Source organism: Mus caroli, unplaced genomic scaffold (assembly GCF_978045245.1).
Source record: "Mus caroli unplaced genomic scaffold, Mus_caroli_1 scaffold_1, whole genome shotgun sequence".
Classification (NCBI taxonomy): Eukaryota; Metazoa; Chordata; class Mammalia; order Rodentia; family Muridae; genus Mus; species Mus caroli.
In genome coordinates, this window is record NW_028227256.1 from 17,909,684 (window position 1) to 17,925,691 (window position 16,008).

Below are 16,008 nucleotides of genomic sequence, written 5' to 3' on the forward strand. Positions count from 1 at the left end.
AAGACACAAATCTAGAGTTGTGTTTGTATCTGTCCCGTGCAGAATAGGTACCTCTGTGGAGTGAATACAGATAATGCCTCACGTGGAGATTCTCAAACAGACATACTGCTGCAACCCCATGCTCTATAGGTTCAAGTCACATCTTGCTCATCACTGGCTTTAATGAGTCACACAAATACTCACGAGAGGTACACATGCGGGTAATCTTCCCAGAGGCTTCTTGGGTTAGTTAAATATCCTTCCTGTGGTAGGTGAGAAGAGAAGGCATTTAGAGATGTCACCATGTGACCTGCTAGGGCCTTGACTGGCCCCGAGATCATTGATGCCAAGAGGAACAAACAGATTTTCGAAACAAAGGACCTCAGGGTGTAGGACGTGCATTGGCACTTGTCCCACTGTGGAGTGACGTGCCATGCTCTTGGGTCTGGCTACCCATGTCTCCAGAGGAGTCTGACAGAAGCTACGTCTACTGAAAACAGCTTGTCAGTCTCTCGAAGGTTCTCCAGGCTCACGTGTAAAGTGAAATGCTAAGTAACTTTACAGAGTTACTGTTGGGAATAAATGTTTATGTGACAGTGTCTAGTGAGGTATCTGTCATGTACACACTCAGGAATTGCTTCCATAATAAAGCAGTCCTGCATGAGAAGAGCAACACCCAGTGGAGACTGAAACTCTTCTCTTCTCATTATGGATAATATTGATGGTCAACTTCACAGGCTCTAAAACCACCTGTATATGAGGCAAATCTCTGCCAGTGTCGACAAGGAGTTTCTAAATTGGGCCAAGGAAGGCTCATATTGTGGGTGTCACCCCCATGTGGGCTGGATTCCCAGGCAAGATAAAAAGGAGAAGGAGCGCTGAACCCCAGCATTCATCTTGCTGTGCCTCCTGACTATGGATACACTGTGGCCCTGACTTCCTTGGAGGATGGACACCAAGCTGTAGGGTTGTAAACCCTTCCCTCCCTAAGTTGCTTTTGGTCATGGTGGTCATGGTTCTATCACAGCAATAGAAATCCTAACTAGCCATCCCCTCAGCCGAAGACCTACTGCATTCATAGTCAGGCAAGATGGATCTCTACTATAAGACTATGGGACACAGGAGTAAACGATCCATGTCCAGCAAGGGTCCAATCAGAATGGTACTTGACTGAATGAATGAGTGACCGAGAAATGAATGTTCTCAACAACTCTTTTCTGAAGAAAAACCAAACACATCATCAAAACCAAATCAAGCCAGGAGGGGCTCTTATCATCTAGACAAATTATCACCTCTTGCAGAAAAAAATAATCAAAATGAAGGCACAGTCTGGAAAGATCTGACATGAGGTTTGTTCAGTAAGCCAGCTGCAATCTGAGTTGGGCCTCCAACCTCCCCATCCCAGAGCTTCAGGGAATGAGACTGTCAGCTGAGCTGGTGGCCCAGATGAGAAGTCTGAGAACCTTAGGCTTTCCCTGGGATGCAGGGCAGGGGCTCATCACGGCTGGGGGATGGGAAGATCAAAGTCCACAGAGCTCCTGGAAATGACTGGAAGCTGCTAAGCCGTGTTTCCTCTCCCCTACAGTGTGCAAGCTGAGTCCTGTCCACAGTCCTGAAGCTACAACCCTAGGCTTCCCTAGCACAGTGAGCTAGGCGACCTAAGGGCCAATCAAGATACCTGTATCACAGGCATCTTAGTGTAGACACAGCAAGGAAGACTGGAGAGAAGAGGTCTCCCCCAAGCCCTATAATCCCAATTATACTCTCTGCTCACCCCTCCCATCCTCCCTCTTGCCTGGGTCGCACAGTGAGGCACAGAGCTGCACTGGGCTCCAGCCATGGGGGTGGTGGTGTGTGGTAGCAGTGACCTTTGACATACCCACACCACTGCTGTCTCATCCCCATATATGTCATGCACATTTGTGCCTCTGTCAGACCTCAGCACTCAGGCACAGCGACACCTAAAGAGCCACACTCAGACTCCATTCAGAAAACCCTAAGGGGTGAGATAGCCTCTTCTTAGAGGAAGCAGCTACACATTTAACATGAAGAGTGGTGTTTCCTAGACTGGTGGTGTCGGCGGCGGCGGCGGTGGTGGTAGTGGTGGTGGTGGTGGTGGTGGTGGTGTGTGGATACATTTCTGTCAAAAAGATTGGCCAGGAGCCTTGGTATCCCAGAGACCCAAGGCCCGGATGGGCTTGTATGTTTAAACAGGAACTTCTTCACTTTAAACAGGCCTCTTCACATAGAAGACACAGAATTCAGAACTTGGAAGCCAAGAAGCCTAAAAAAACTTCTCGGAAAAATGCAGCCTGCTCACAAATGTCCAGTCCACTGGGACTGGAGGAGGCAGAGTTAAGAGTCAGAGGAGAAGTGACTCATGCTCTGTGAGGAGCCCTTTCTAGCCCTGTCTAGGCAGCTGTCTGAAGGAGGATAAGGGAGGGCTGGGGCTGGCTGCCTCTGAGCTCAGGCATGCCAAGGCGCCTGAGTTCCAGGGTCACATGTGACAGTCACAGCAGCCATAGTAACCCCTTCCAGCCCAAGCCATGGCCTTGACAGGTGGCTGGGGGTCGGGGTGTGGGTCCAGGTCAAATGCCCTGTTCTTTTCAAATTCTTGACATCTACCCACGCTAGGCCTCAGAGTGCTGGAGCAATTCATCCTATTTTCCTAGCAGCCTCCCTTTCTGCTGTTCAAATAAGAACCGAAAAACTACCCAAATCTAGACACAACAAAGCAAGCTGCTACCTAGACTCAGATAGCCTCAGTGTCATTTGCCTATCAGAAAAAGAAAAAACAAAACAAAACAAAACAAAACAAAACCAGGCGATTCATAATCACTCCAAGGCAACTGTAGACAGCAACCAGTTCTGACTCTTGGTTTTCTGTTTCACTGACTACTGAATTTGGAGTTTTAAATAGGAAGTCAGACATCTGGTGAGACCGGAGCGGGGGGTGGGGGACAATGCATACAGGCCCTCGGCATCCTTCAGTAAGTAGGGTGTTCAGTTCCCCTCTCCTTCCCTAGTCCCTCTCTACTCTCCTCCTCTCGACATTCTTAGAAAATCTAACCTCACTCATCAGCATTCTATTTGCATATAACCTGTGGAAAATATCTGTGACAAATACTCAGGTAAAACTGGAATTTCTGGTAGGGGATTTGATGTAATTCTGGCTACCTTTTAAAACTCTAACAGCAGCAAAACCCTGATCATCTATGATGTTTCTGAAAATCAACTCATTACTTAAAAAACTGATGAAGGGCAGCTAGAGAGACCTAGCTTGTTCTCCCAGAGGACCCGAGTTTATTCTCAGTGTCCATGTTAGGTGGCTCAAAACGCCCTTAACTGACACCATCTTCTGCCCTCCATGGGCATCCATTTACATATGTGTTACGTATCTGTGTGTCTGCGTGTGCGTGCATGCGAGACTAAAACAAACACGAATAAAAACAAATCTTTTATAAAAAGGTAAGGAGATGCCTTCCATAGCTTCTTCATCAGACTAAGACTTGATACTGAGTGTTTAGCATGTGCCAGAGACCACACTAAGGGTGCAGCACTGAGCCTGGTAACTGTTAGCAGGCAGCTTGAGTCAGACACACAGAATACACATATGAACCAGTAAGGCACCAGGGAGGCACAGAGTGTGGAAAATCCACATGGGAAGGGTGTTTGGAGGAAGTGGCACTTGGGTGGAGGACAGATGGCAGGAAAGGGCTCAACATAGGAATGGAATGACGCTAGTGGACAGAGCACTTCAACAAGGGGCGCGGCCAGCATAGCAGGAGAGCAGAGGTGGACTGGGAGTGCTATGTCCTGCCCCTGCTGATGTCACCAGCAAGGCTCCAGGGCCTAGGTCTCACAAGCAAGGAAGAGAAAACAATTCCACTGCAGCTGTGAGGGGAACTTATTTTAAGTAGGAGGACACATGATTTAGCTCAGGCCTTAAAGAGATCCATCTGGCTGAGCAAATCATGGGCTGAGTGGAGTGAGGGCCCACAATGGAAACAGACTCCAGGCAAGGGAGACATTGCAGTATAGGCAAAAGGCAGAGGGGCCTGGGTTCTGTATCCTTTACATTAATGACAGCTAGAGCCACATATGGATGTCCTTGTGCAACTGTCCTTTGAACCAGAAAAGAGCATCCCTCACTCCTACTAGGGATGCCAGGGTCATATGACCAACAGCTGACCTATGTGTAGAAAGCTGTGCTGAGAATTTCAGAATCCTGAAGGCAGAACAGGCTGGCTTTTCTTACTTTGGAAGGCGAAGGAAACAGAAGAAATCACGACCAATCCCCATCTCCACAGAAACTGATGACTTGAAAACTAGGTGTTTTTACTCCTTTTACAAAACGACTTCTCAGAGTCTTCGACGCCCTACCTCCCATGCCGATGGTCTGGACAGAGGAGGTGACTACAGTTAAGCCAGGAGCCCGAATGGCTCCCTGGTCTCCTATACGGACGAGTGTGTTGAGTGGGGGAATGGGCTCTCCACAAGGTAGAAGGCCTGAGAGCATCTCTCCAAGAAGACTCTGAGTCTGTCCCTACTCGGCACAGCTGGGGTGGAATGCTGGGGTGAGGGTGGAAGGGCTAAAGGGATTCAGAGATGAGGCAATGCCCCCTACCACTGCCCCCCAACAAAAACCAGTCCGGTGGCTTTGGTATTCTGAGGCCTTTTTTTTTTTTTTTGCCTCAAGCAGCTAAGGCCTCAATGTCAGGAAGCTGAGGAGGCCCAAGATGCTAAAGCACACGGGACCTGTGTAGCTCTGCACTACACGGGGAGCTGCCCTGCTCCTGCAGTGTAACACTGTCTGCTTCCAGTGTAATGTAGGAGCCCCCTCAGAGAGGACAGAAGTCTTTGGTCTCCCGTTTAAAATTCCTAGTGTGCTGTTCGGGGAAAAAGTGTTCTGAGATGAACTGATAACAGGGATAAAGGCAACACACAGAGAAGACATGTTGCCTCCTGCTTTGAGACTATGCAGTCGGCATTCAGCGTTCCTTCCAATGGGAGGGCCCATGTCTTGTCAGTGAGAGCAGAGGGGACGTACGGGAGCAGGGAAGAATCTGAGGTCAGATAGCTAATGTGGGACTTGGCTCCAGGCAAGAGGTGCTTCAGATGTCTGTGGGCACTAACAGAATAGTAACACAGGCAGGGTCTCCTTACAGTGAATCCCGAAACACAATCCAGAGTGTCCTTGTCTGGAAAATGTATATATATATATATATATATATATATATATATATATATATATATATATGTCTTTGATGTCCAGATGGGTAACATTGGCCTTTGCTAATTGGCTAGACATGAAATATATCCCTAAAACTTGCGTGTTTATTATGGCTTGGTTCCTGGTACGATGATCAGGGCTCTGGCTTTAGAGAAGTGACTGGATCCTGTGGCATCAACTATGGATATTGAGGTTGGTGGTACTTTTCTGTGGTGGTGGGCCCACCTGGAGGAAGTAGGTCACTGGGGCATGCCCCTCAAGGGAGTACATTGACCCTGGTTCCCTCCTCTCTGTGTCTTTGCTTCCTGTCCACCATGAGCTAAGCTGCTCTGCGCAACATGTTCCATAAAACATGTTTTGCTTTTTCTCAGGGTCAAAGCAATGGACTTGAATCCCACAGATTGAAATTATGAGCCAGTATCAATCTTTCTCCTTCCGGTTGTTTGTATCAGGTTATTTTGTCATAGTGATGCAAATACAGCCAGACTTCTGAGCCCAAGCCATGCTTCCACACTTGCTGCATTGGACGTGCACAGCTGTGGACACATTGGGAAAAATGAACTTGGGACCCTTAAGTCATCATTAGGGGTAATAAGTGAATATAAATTTGTGGGTGTGGGCGTGGCTCAAGGGAAGAGCATGTACAAAGCTCAGTACTGGGGCAAAAACAACCTTGTGGGACAATGTCTGAAGACGGGGCTGGTAGAACAAGACATAGTTTGTGGATACCTGGGTAAAAACTGTAACAAGTCCATCCTCAAGAGAATATGACTCTATTAAGTAGCATCTACACTATTCCACTACAATACCAGGGCAATGCAAAACGAGTTTCAATTCTATGATGCCTGTTCCTGGCTCTTTCTCTTATCTTTAAGCCCTTCAAAGTCATGTCATCAGCAGAGAAGAGAGTGCTTGGTGGCTTCCTCTTCAGCCGTCATGAGGGCTACTCACTGTTACGATCACATAGAAGCACCATGCCACCGCGCTGAGATGAAAGACAAGCAGCTGTCCAGATTCATTGAACTTGCTGTGTTTGACCTTGGAGAGATGAAGGCGTTTGCTGATTTTCTAAAGAAGGAAGAAAACTCCACACATTAATACAGTGATACCAGGCAGATCACACACTCCTGTTTCCCCTTTCTGAGACAGAGTTCAAACTCCTTACAACCCAAGCTATTTAGCATAAGCCTACTGTGTGCCCATGGGGTGCTGACTTTCAGGAAAGCACTTTGAGAAAGCAGTAGGTGTTAAGGCTGTGAGCTACTTTGGAAAGAAAACACCTTCTGGTCCAGCTGTGCTTCATGGGCTCCTCAGGATATGCTCACTCTGTGTTTCAGACAGCTTCCTCCCTCAAATGTGAACTAATGAACTCTGACAGAGAGAGCAGAGGCAATGCATGGTGAAGGAGTCTAGCCAGGGGGCCAACTAAAGGATCTAAGTTAGAGGACAGAATGGATCAGAGCTGTGGTTTTCTTCAAGGAAGAGGGTGGCCATCCTAATGGGTCAGCAGCTTCTGACCTCAGAATCCAAACCGGTCACTTACGTCTAAGATGTACTCCTGGACCACAGCATGGAAGATGATGGTGATGATGACGTAGAACAAGATGGTGACCAGGTCCTTCGGGCCATAGTGGTAGTGCACTGTCTCACTGTCTGTGGGGTAAAAAGGATCTGGTCAGCATCCCCCAGGCATGAGATGCCATAAGACCCCACAGGGGAAAAAGATGGAAAACACAGTGTATTCTCAAGTGGTCCTCATCTGCTACAGCCTCTCTCAGAAGGAAGCTTCTGTCCCAGCATCCTGCCTCACCTCTACACTTGGTCCTTGGGAAGCACCCATGGGGAGGGCCTAAGTTCTTATCACCATGTGTACGTGGTTGTAGATCACATATGTACATATGTCTTTGAGTAAATGACTAATGTCTCTGGGCCTCAGTTTCCTCTTCTAGGTCACAGTTCTGCCCTTTACTTCCCATGGCACCGTGAGGCACCTCTCTCTGTAATCTCCTTCCGAACCTCAGGCTGCTACCTCTGAAGTACGGTTAAGAGCTTCTGTGTCACAGAAAATACATGAAGCGATGTTAAGTTCCGTGGGATGATCCTGACAACCTGACTTGAGTTTAAAACCACCATGGAAGCACACTTCTGGGTCTGTCTAGGAAGGTGTTTCCAGAAGTGTTTAACAGAATGGGAAGACCCTCCCTAAAGAGAGAAGGCTGAGCACTTCCCAACTGCAGATACAGTGAAAGCAACTGCTTCAGGCTCCTGTGCCACACCGTCCCCACCACGGTAGGACTTGAGCCCAAGTAGACCCTCTCTTCTTTAACCTGCCATTGTCAGGTGTTTGTTTGCTTTTGGCACTGCAATTCGAAAGGTAGCTAATGCAGCAAGAGTGTGGCATATCGTGTGTGTGTGTGTGTGTGTGTGTGTGTGTGTGTGGTATATACTTATATATTTGCTATTACTTGTGCTGCTGGGCTACTGTGAAGATTAAACAGGATGAAGTCTACAACACGACATTTAAAATCACAGTGGGCCTTTAGCAAATGATGGATTATTATATAATAATATTAAGTCAGGCAGAAGAATTGTATTGTTTTTACACGTGTAGATCTCTAACATGTGGCAATCCTCCTGGCTCTGCCTCCTGTCCCCAGCTCTGAGTCCCACTCAACCATACAGGCTGGGAAAGGCCAGCTTAATGCCTTGCTCCAGTGTGCAGGCACCAGAACTGGAGGAAGCTGGTTGGCACACAGTTGCTCGCCTGGGGCTCTGGCTCTGTCACGCCCTCCCCAGAAGACGTGTTGGCTGCCCTTCCAGCTGTGCGGCTGAGCCTGAGTCACACGAATGAGTCATCTCTGCTGGGATGTATTTACCAGAAGGTAGGCCGGGTCAGTTTGTTTCAGGGTGGCCAGAGAAAGAAGCAACACTGAACTGGGTCACCATGGGAGTTCCTGCTAACTTCGGCCACCCTGGATGGGGAGAACGTGACTGACAGAGGGTAGTGTCTAGATCAGAGACATGAAGTAGAAAATTTCACACTTTTCCTTTTCTATCTCCCTCTGCCTCTCTACAAATACCTACTCAGTGAGAGGCACTGAGCTAATGTTAAGTCTCTGCCTTTTGGGGCCAAATCCAACTGGGGGTTGAAAAATGGAAGTTACATTTCAGACAGGCTCCACTGCCAAAAGGCAGGCAGAGGCTGCAGCAGGCATGGATGAGCTGTGGCTAGGGTGTAGGGTACAGGCATGCATGCATGTATACATACATATATATATACATACATACATACATACATACATACATACATACATACAGTTGTATGAGCATTCTAGGCTCAGGGCTCAGGGCAGGTGATCAAGGTTTGGGTAAATGACAGGGCTGTCATGGGTGGCCTATGTGCCACTGAAGTGTGTGCTCTTTATCTTGAGGGATGTGTAGAACCATCCAAGAGCTTGAATTAAACAGCCAAGTGTCAAAACTTGCATTATGAAAAATGTACTCAACAGCAGCAGTGAACAGGAACAGGCCTACAGGTAAGGATGCTGTCAGAAAGCAACCCTGGGATCCAGCTGAGGAACCTCAGGTCCCAAAAGCCAGGCAGGAGGTGTGACTACTTGCAGGACTAGGTTCTGTTTCCCTGCCTTCCTCACAAAGGAGGGACAAAGAGGAAAAAACTAGGGCACAGTTTGGAACCACACACATACAGAGCTTCATCATCAAAATCAACACAAGGTAAAATGGGACCCAAACTCAACCAAGTGAGAGCAGTTTAAAATTAATGCAATAAGCCCAGTCTGGTGGTACATACATGCTGACAGCCCTAAGAAATAGTGTCTGACATTGTTGAACATCAGGAAATGAGTATCACAACAGCTTTTCCACTAGGATAGCTACCATTAAATTAAAAAAAAATGTTGTTAGGGATGTCAAGAAATTGGAACTATGTGCTTCCTTGGTAGGAATATACCTCAGTGCAGCCAGTACAGAATATCATATGGTAGTTCTTCAAAAATTAAAAAGTAATTAGTATAGCTTTCAGCATCACTACTGAGTATACATTCAAAGGAACTGAAAGCAGAATTTCAGGGCTGGAGAGATGGCTCAGTTGGCAGTCTTTCTGGCATAAAAACTTGGGTTCTACCCTCAGAACCTACAAGAAAAGCTGGGTGCAGTGGCATGTGCTAGGATTACAAATCCTAGCATTGGGTCAGTTGAAAAAGCCAGCTTTGTGTGATTGCTGGTCAGCCAATAAACCCACTTGGCAAGCTCCATGCCAATGGGAGACTCTGTCTCACGCCCCTGAGGAATGATATCCAAAGTTGACCTCTAACCCCACGATGCACTGATACACACACCCACCCACAAATACGCACCCAACTACACACAAAGACACTAGACAAGTCCCTTCCGGTTGGCACCAGCACCAGGGCACCTTGGGTGAGGAGTCTGCGGACACCTCCAAGGTCCCCACAGGATTCTCCACGGGATCTTAGGACCTCTGGTGAGTGGAACACAACTTCTGCCAGGAGGCAGGTTCGAACACCAGATATCTGGGCACCTTCCCTGCAAGAGAAGAGCTTGCCTGCAGAGAATACTCTGACCACTAAAACTCAGGAGAGAGCTAGTCTCCCAGGACTGCTGACAGAGGCTAAAATAATCACCTGAGGAACAAGCTCTAACCAGAGACAACTATAACAACTAGCTCCAGAGATTGCCAGATGGCGAAAGGCAAACGTAAGAATCTTACTAACAGAAACCACTCACCATCATCAGAATGCAGCACTCCCACCCCACCCAGTCCTGGGGACCCCAACACACCCGAAAAGAAAGACCCGGATCTAAAAGCATATCTCATGATGAAAGTAGAGGACATCAAGAAGGACTTAAATAACTCACTTAAAGAAATACAGGAGAACACTGCTAAACAGGTAAAAGACCTTAAAGAGGAAGCACAAAAATCCCTTAAAGAATTGCAGGAAAACACGACCAAACAGGTGATGGAATTGAATAAAACCATCCAAGACCTACAAAGGGAAATAGACACAATAAAAAAAACCCAAAGGGAGACAACGCTGGAGATAGAAATCAGGAACCATAAATGTGAGCATCAGCAACAGAATACAAGAGATGGAAGAGAGAATCTCAGGTGCAGAAGATTCCATAGAGAACATCAGCACAAAAATCAAGGAAAATACAAAATGCAAAAAGTTACTAACTCAAAACATCCAGGAAATCCAGGACACAATGAGAAGACCAAACCTACGGATAATAGGAGTAGATGAGAATGAAGATTTTTAACTTAAAAGGGCCAGAAAATATCTTCAACAAAATTATAGAAGAAAACTTCCCATATCGAAAGAAAGAGATGCCCATGAACATACAAGAAGCCTACAGAACTCCAAATAGACTGGACCAGAAAAGAAATTCCTCCCGACACATAAAAATCAGAACAACAAATGCACTAAATAAAGATAGAATATTAAAAGCAGTAAGGGAAAAAGGTCAAGTAACATATAAAGGCAGGCCTATCAGAATTACACCAGACTTTTCACCAGAGAATATGAAAGCCAGAAGATCCTGGACAGATGTTATACAGACCGTAAGAGAACACAAATACCAGCCCAGGCTACTATACCCAGCAAAATTCTCAATTAACATAGATGGAGAAACCAAAGTATTCCACGACAAAACCAAATTCAAACATTATCTTTTCACGAATCCAGCCCTTCAAAGGATAATAACAGAAAAAAAAACCATACAAGGATGGAAACCACACCCTAGAAAAAGCAAGAAAGTAATCCTTCAACAAACCAAAAGGAAGTCAGCCGCAGAACAGAATGCCAACTCTAACAACAAAAATTATAGGAAGCAACAATTACTTTTCCTTAATATCTCTTAATATCAATGGACTCAACTCCCCAATAAAAAGACATAGACTAACAGACTGCCTATACAAACAGGACCCAACATTTTGCTGCTTACAGGAAACCAATCTCAAGGAAAAAGACAGACACTACCTCAGAGTGAAAGGCTGGAAAACAATTTTCCAAGCAAATGGTCTGAAGAAACAAGCTGGAGTAGCCATTTTAATATCGAATAAAATCAACTTCCAACCCAAAGTTATCAAAAAAGACAAGGAGGGACACTTCATACTCATCAAAGGTAAAATCCTCAATTTTGGAACTCTCAATTCTGAATATCTATACTCCAAATGCAAGGGCAGCCACATTCTTAAAGAAACTTATTGACGGTGGGTGTCTTTTGCCTTGCAGATGCTTTGCAATTTTATGAGGTCCCATTTATCCATTCTCGATCTTACAGCACAAGCCATTGCTGTTCTATTCAGGAATTTTCCCCCTGTATCCATATCTTTGAGACTTTTCCCTACTTTCTCCTCTATAAGTTTCAGTGTCTCTCGTTTTATGTGGAGTTCCTTAATCCACTTAGATTTGACCTTAGTAAAAGGAGATAGGAATGGATCAATTCGCAATCTTCTACATGATAACAGCCAGTTGTGCCAGCACCATTTGTTGAAAATGCTGTCTTTTTTCCACTGAATGGTTTTAGCTCCCTTGTCAAAGATCAAGTGACCATAGGTGTGTGGGTTCATCTCTGGGTCGTCAATTCTGTTCCATTGGTCTACTTGTCTGTCACTATACCAGTACCATGCAGTTTTTATCACAATTGTTCTGTAGTACAGCTTTAGGTCAGGCATGGTGATTCCACCAGAGGTTCTTTTATCCTTGAGAAGAGTTTTTGCTATCCTAGGTTTTTTGTTATTCCAGATGAATCTGCTAATTGCCCTTTCTAATTCGTTGAAGAATTGAGTTGGAATTTTGATGGGGATTGCATTGATCTGTAGATTGCTTTTGGCAAGATAGCCATTTTTACAATGTTGATCCTGCCAATCAATGAGCATGGGAGATCTTTCCATCTTCTGAGATCTTCTTTAATTTCTTTCTTCAGAGACTTGAAGTTCTTATCATACAGATCTTTCACTTCCTTAGTTAGACTCAGACCAAGGTATTTTTTATTATTTGTGGCTATTGAGAAGGGTGTTGTTTCCCTAATTTCTTTCTCAGCCTGTTTGTCCTTTGTGTAGAGAAAGGCCATTGACTTGTTTGAGTTAATTTTATATCCAGCTACTTCACTGAAGCTGTTTATCAGGCTTAGGAGTTCTCTGGTGGAATTTTTAGGGTCACTTATATATACTATCATATCATCTGCAAAAAGTGATATTTTGACTTCTTCCTTTCCAATTTGTATCCCCCTGATCTCCTTTTGTGGTCTAATTGCTCTGGCTAGGACTTCAAGAACAATGTTGAATAGGTATGGGGAGAGTGGACAGCCTTGTCTAGTCCCTGATTTTAGAGGGATTGCTTCAAGCTTCTCACCATTTACTTTGATGTTGGCTACTGGTTTGCTGTAGATTGCTTTTATCATGTTTAGATATGGGCCTTGAATTCCTGATCTTTCCAAGACTTTTATCATGAATGGATGTTATCTCAGCATCTAACCAGATGATCATGTGGCTTTTGTCTTTGAGTTTGTTTATATACTGGATTACGTTGATGGATTTCCGTATATTGAACCATCCCTGCATCCCTGGGATGAAACCTACTTGGTCAGGATGGATGACTGTTTTGATGTGTTCTTGGATTCGGTTAGCAAGAACTTTATTGAGGATTTTTGCATCAATATTCATAAGGGATATTGGTCTGAAGTTTTCTATCTTTGTTGGGTCTTTTTGTGGTTTAGGTATCAGAGTAATTGTGGCTTCATAGAATGAGTTGGGTAGAGTACCTTCTGTTTCTATTTTGTGGAATAGTTTGTGAAGACCTGGGATTAAATCTTCTTTGAAGGTCTGATAGAACTCTGCACTAAACCCATCTGGTCCTGGGCTTTTTTTGGTTGGGAGATTATTAATGACTGCTTCTATTTTTGGGGGGGGGATATAGGGCTGTTTAGGTCATTAACCTAATCTTGATTCAACTTTGGTACCTGGTATCTGTCTAGAAACTTCTCCATTTCATCCAGGTTCTCCAGTTTTGTTGAGTATAGCCTTTTGTAGAAGGATCTGATGGTGTTTTGGATTTCTTCAGGATCTGTTGTTATGTCTCCCTTTTCATTTCTGATTTCGTTAATTAGAATGCTTTCCCTTTGCCCTCTAGTGAGTCTGGCTAAGGGTTTGTCTATCTTGTTGATTTTCTCAAAGAACCAGCTCCTCGATTGGTTGATTCTTTGAATAGTTCTTCTTGTTTCCACTTGGTTGATTTCGCCCCTGAGTTTGATTATTTCCTGCCATCTACTAGTCTTGGGTGAATTTGCTTCCTTTTGTTCTAGAGCTTTTAGGTGTGTTGTCAAACTGCTAGTTTGTGCTCTCTCTAGTTTCTTTTTGGAGGCACTCAGAGCTATGAATTTTCCTCTTAGAAATGCTTTCATTGTGTTCCATAAGTTTGGGTATGTTGTGGCTTCATTTTCATTGAACACTAAGAAGTCCTTAATTTTTTTCTTTATTCCTTCCTTGACCTAGGTATCATTGAGAAGAGTGTTGTTCAGTTTCCACGTGAAGGTTGGCTTTCTATTATTTATGTTGTTATTGAAGATCAGCCTTAGTCTGTGGTGATCTGATAGGATGCATGGGACAATTTCAATATTTTTGTATCTGTTGAGGCCTGTTTTGTGAACTATTATGTGGTCAATTTTGGAGAAGGTACCATGAGGTGCTGAGAAGAAGGTATATCCTTTTGTTTTAGGATAAAATGTTCTGTAGATATCTATCAGATCCATTTGTTTCATCACTTCTGTTTGTTTCACTGTGTCCCTGTTTAGTTTCTGTTTCCATGATCTGTCCATTGGTGAAAGTGGTGTGTTGAAGTCTCCCACTATTATTGTGTGAGGTGCAATGTGTGCTTTGAGATTTATTAAGTTTCTTTAATGAATGTGGCTGCCCTTGTATTTGGACCATAGATATTCAGAATTGATAGTTCCTCTTGGAGGATTTCACCTTTGATGAGAATGAAGTGCCACTCCTTGTCTTTTTTGATGACTTTGGGTTGGAAGTCAATCTTATCAGATATTAGAATGGCTACTCCAGCTTGTTTCTTCATACCATTTGCTTGGAAAATTGTTTTCCAGCCTTTCATTCTGAGGTAATGTCTATCTTTTTCTCTGAGATGAGTTTCCTGTAAGCAGCAAAATGTTGGGTCTTGTTTGTGTAGCCAGTTTGTTAGTCTATGTCTCTTTATTGGGGAGTTGAGACCATTGATATTAAGAGATATTAAGGAAAAGTAACTGTTGGTTCCTGTTATTTTTGTTGTTGAAGTTGGCATTCTGTTCTTGTGGCTGTCTTCTTTTAGGTTTGTTGAGGAATTACCTTCTTGTTTTTTCTAGGGCGAGGTTCCCATCCTTGTATTGGTTTTTTTCTGTTATTATCCTTTGAAGGGCTGGATTCGTGGAAAGGTAATGTGTGAATTTGGTTTTGTCGTGGAATACTTTGGTTTCTCCATCTATGGTAATTGAGAGTTTGGCTGGGTATAGTAGCCTGGGCTGGAATTTGTGTTCTCTTAGTGTCTGTATAACATATGTACAGGCTCTTCTGGTTTTGGAGTCTCTGGTGAAAAATCTGGTGTAATTCTGATAGGCTTGCCTTTATATGTTACTTGACCTTTTCCCTTTACTGCTTTTAGTATTCTATCTTTATTTAGTGCATTTGTTGTTCTGATTATTATGTGTTGGGAGGAATTTCTTTTCTGGTCCAGTCTGTGGCCTCCCTTCCCCCCAGCCTGGAACCTGCCTGCTCAAGGGTGGAGCTACCGGCTCATTCGTCCTGCCACGCCCACTGCTGGAACCTGCCCTCTGCTGCCTGGAGGCACACACGTGTTCGTCCTGCTACTGGACCCTGAGTTACTTGGCGGGAAATTGGGTTCCCTCCCCCTTCCTTTATAAACTGAGTGTCTGGAAATATTAAATTGAGTCTTGATCCGAATGTTGTCTTGACTCCATTGTTTCTTCCGCCCCGTCTAGATTCCTCTCTTTGCAGGGAACTGCCATTCTCAGTGAACCGTTCGTGTTGTGGACCGCGGGCGGGCCGCAACAGTTGGCGCCAGAACCGGGACCTGAAGAATGGCAGAGAGATGCTAAGAGAAACGACTGCTGTGTGGAGCTCCACAAGAAAGAAAAGAATCTTCGTATCTGAGGAGCATCGGAGCAACGGACAGGTACACATGCTAGCGCTAGCCTAAAAAATTTCAGTTTTGAAAGTGTTGCTGGGGATGCGGTAGGATACGAACAAGTTTGAAGCAGTGCTGACCCAACACTGGTTCTGCTTGGGGTCAGCAGTTTGTAAATCGGAACTAGATACGGAGACAGGCGGTGTGCCGCAGTTTTTTAGAAAGCTGCTTAGGTGGAAGAAGGAAGGGTTCAAAGTCAGAAATTTTTTAGATAAGATAGATAGCTGTTGTCCATGGTTCAAAGAAGAAGAAACGATAGATTGTGGAACCTGAGAGAAAGTTGGTGAGGCCCTGAAGCGAGTTAAAGTTTGAGATTAAGCTTCAGAGGCTGAGTCTCTTAAGATATTTCTAGTTTAGATAATGATAAATGTGGTTCCTATCCTAAATAGTAAAATTTAAGATAAGATATAAAGCAATGCCTCTTTATTAAAGCATTAAAGCTTGCTTTAATAGGTATTCATAGGTATTAATTGATATCCAAACTTCGTAATATGATAGTAATGCTTCTAATATTGATTTTAACAGTGATAAATTGTTTTAAACATAGGTTTTGCTTTCCCA

General features: G+C 44.5%; 1 protein-coding gene across 2 annotated transcripts in view; it reads right to left on the reverse strand.

Annotated features, from left to right (window-relative positions):
• Nucleotides 1-16,008, reverse strand: part of Tram2 (translocation associated membrane protein 2) — an 86,772-nt gene that overhangs the window by 10,490 nt on the left and 60,274 nt on the right. For both annotated transcript variants that reach the window (XM_085835900.1, XM_021161191.2), the window contains exons 3-5: nt 6,756-6,865; nt 6,164-6,280; nt 184-242 (exon numbers count right to left, since the gene is read on the reverse strand). In XM_085835900.1, coding sequence (XP_085692026.1) covers nt 184-242; nt 6,164-6,280; nt 6,756-6,865 — 286 coding nt within the window. The remainder of the gene's footprint in view (nt 1-183; nt 243-6,163; nt 6,281-6,755; nt 6,866-16,008) is intronic.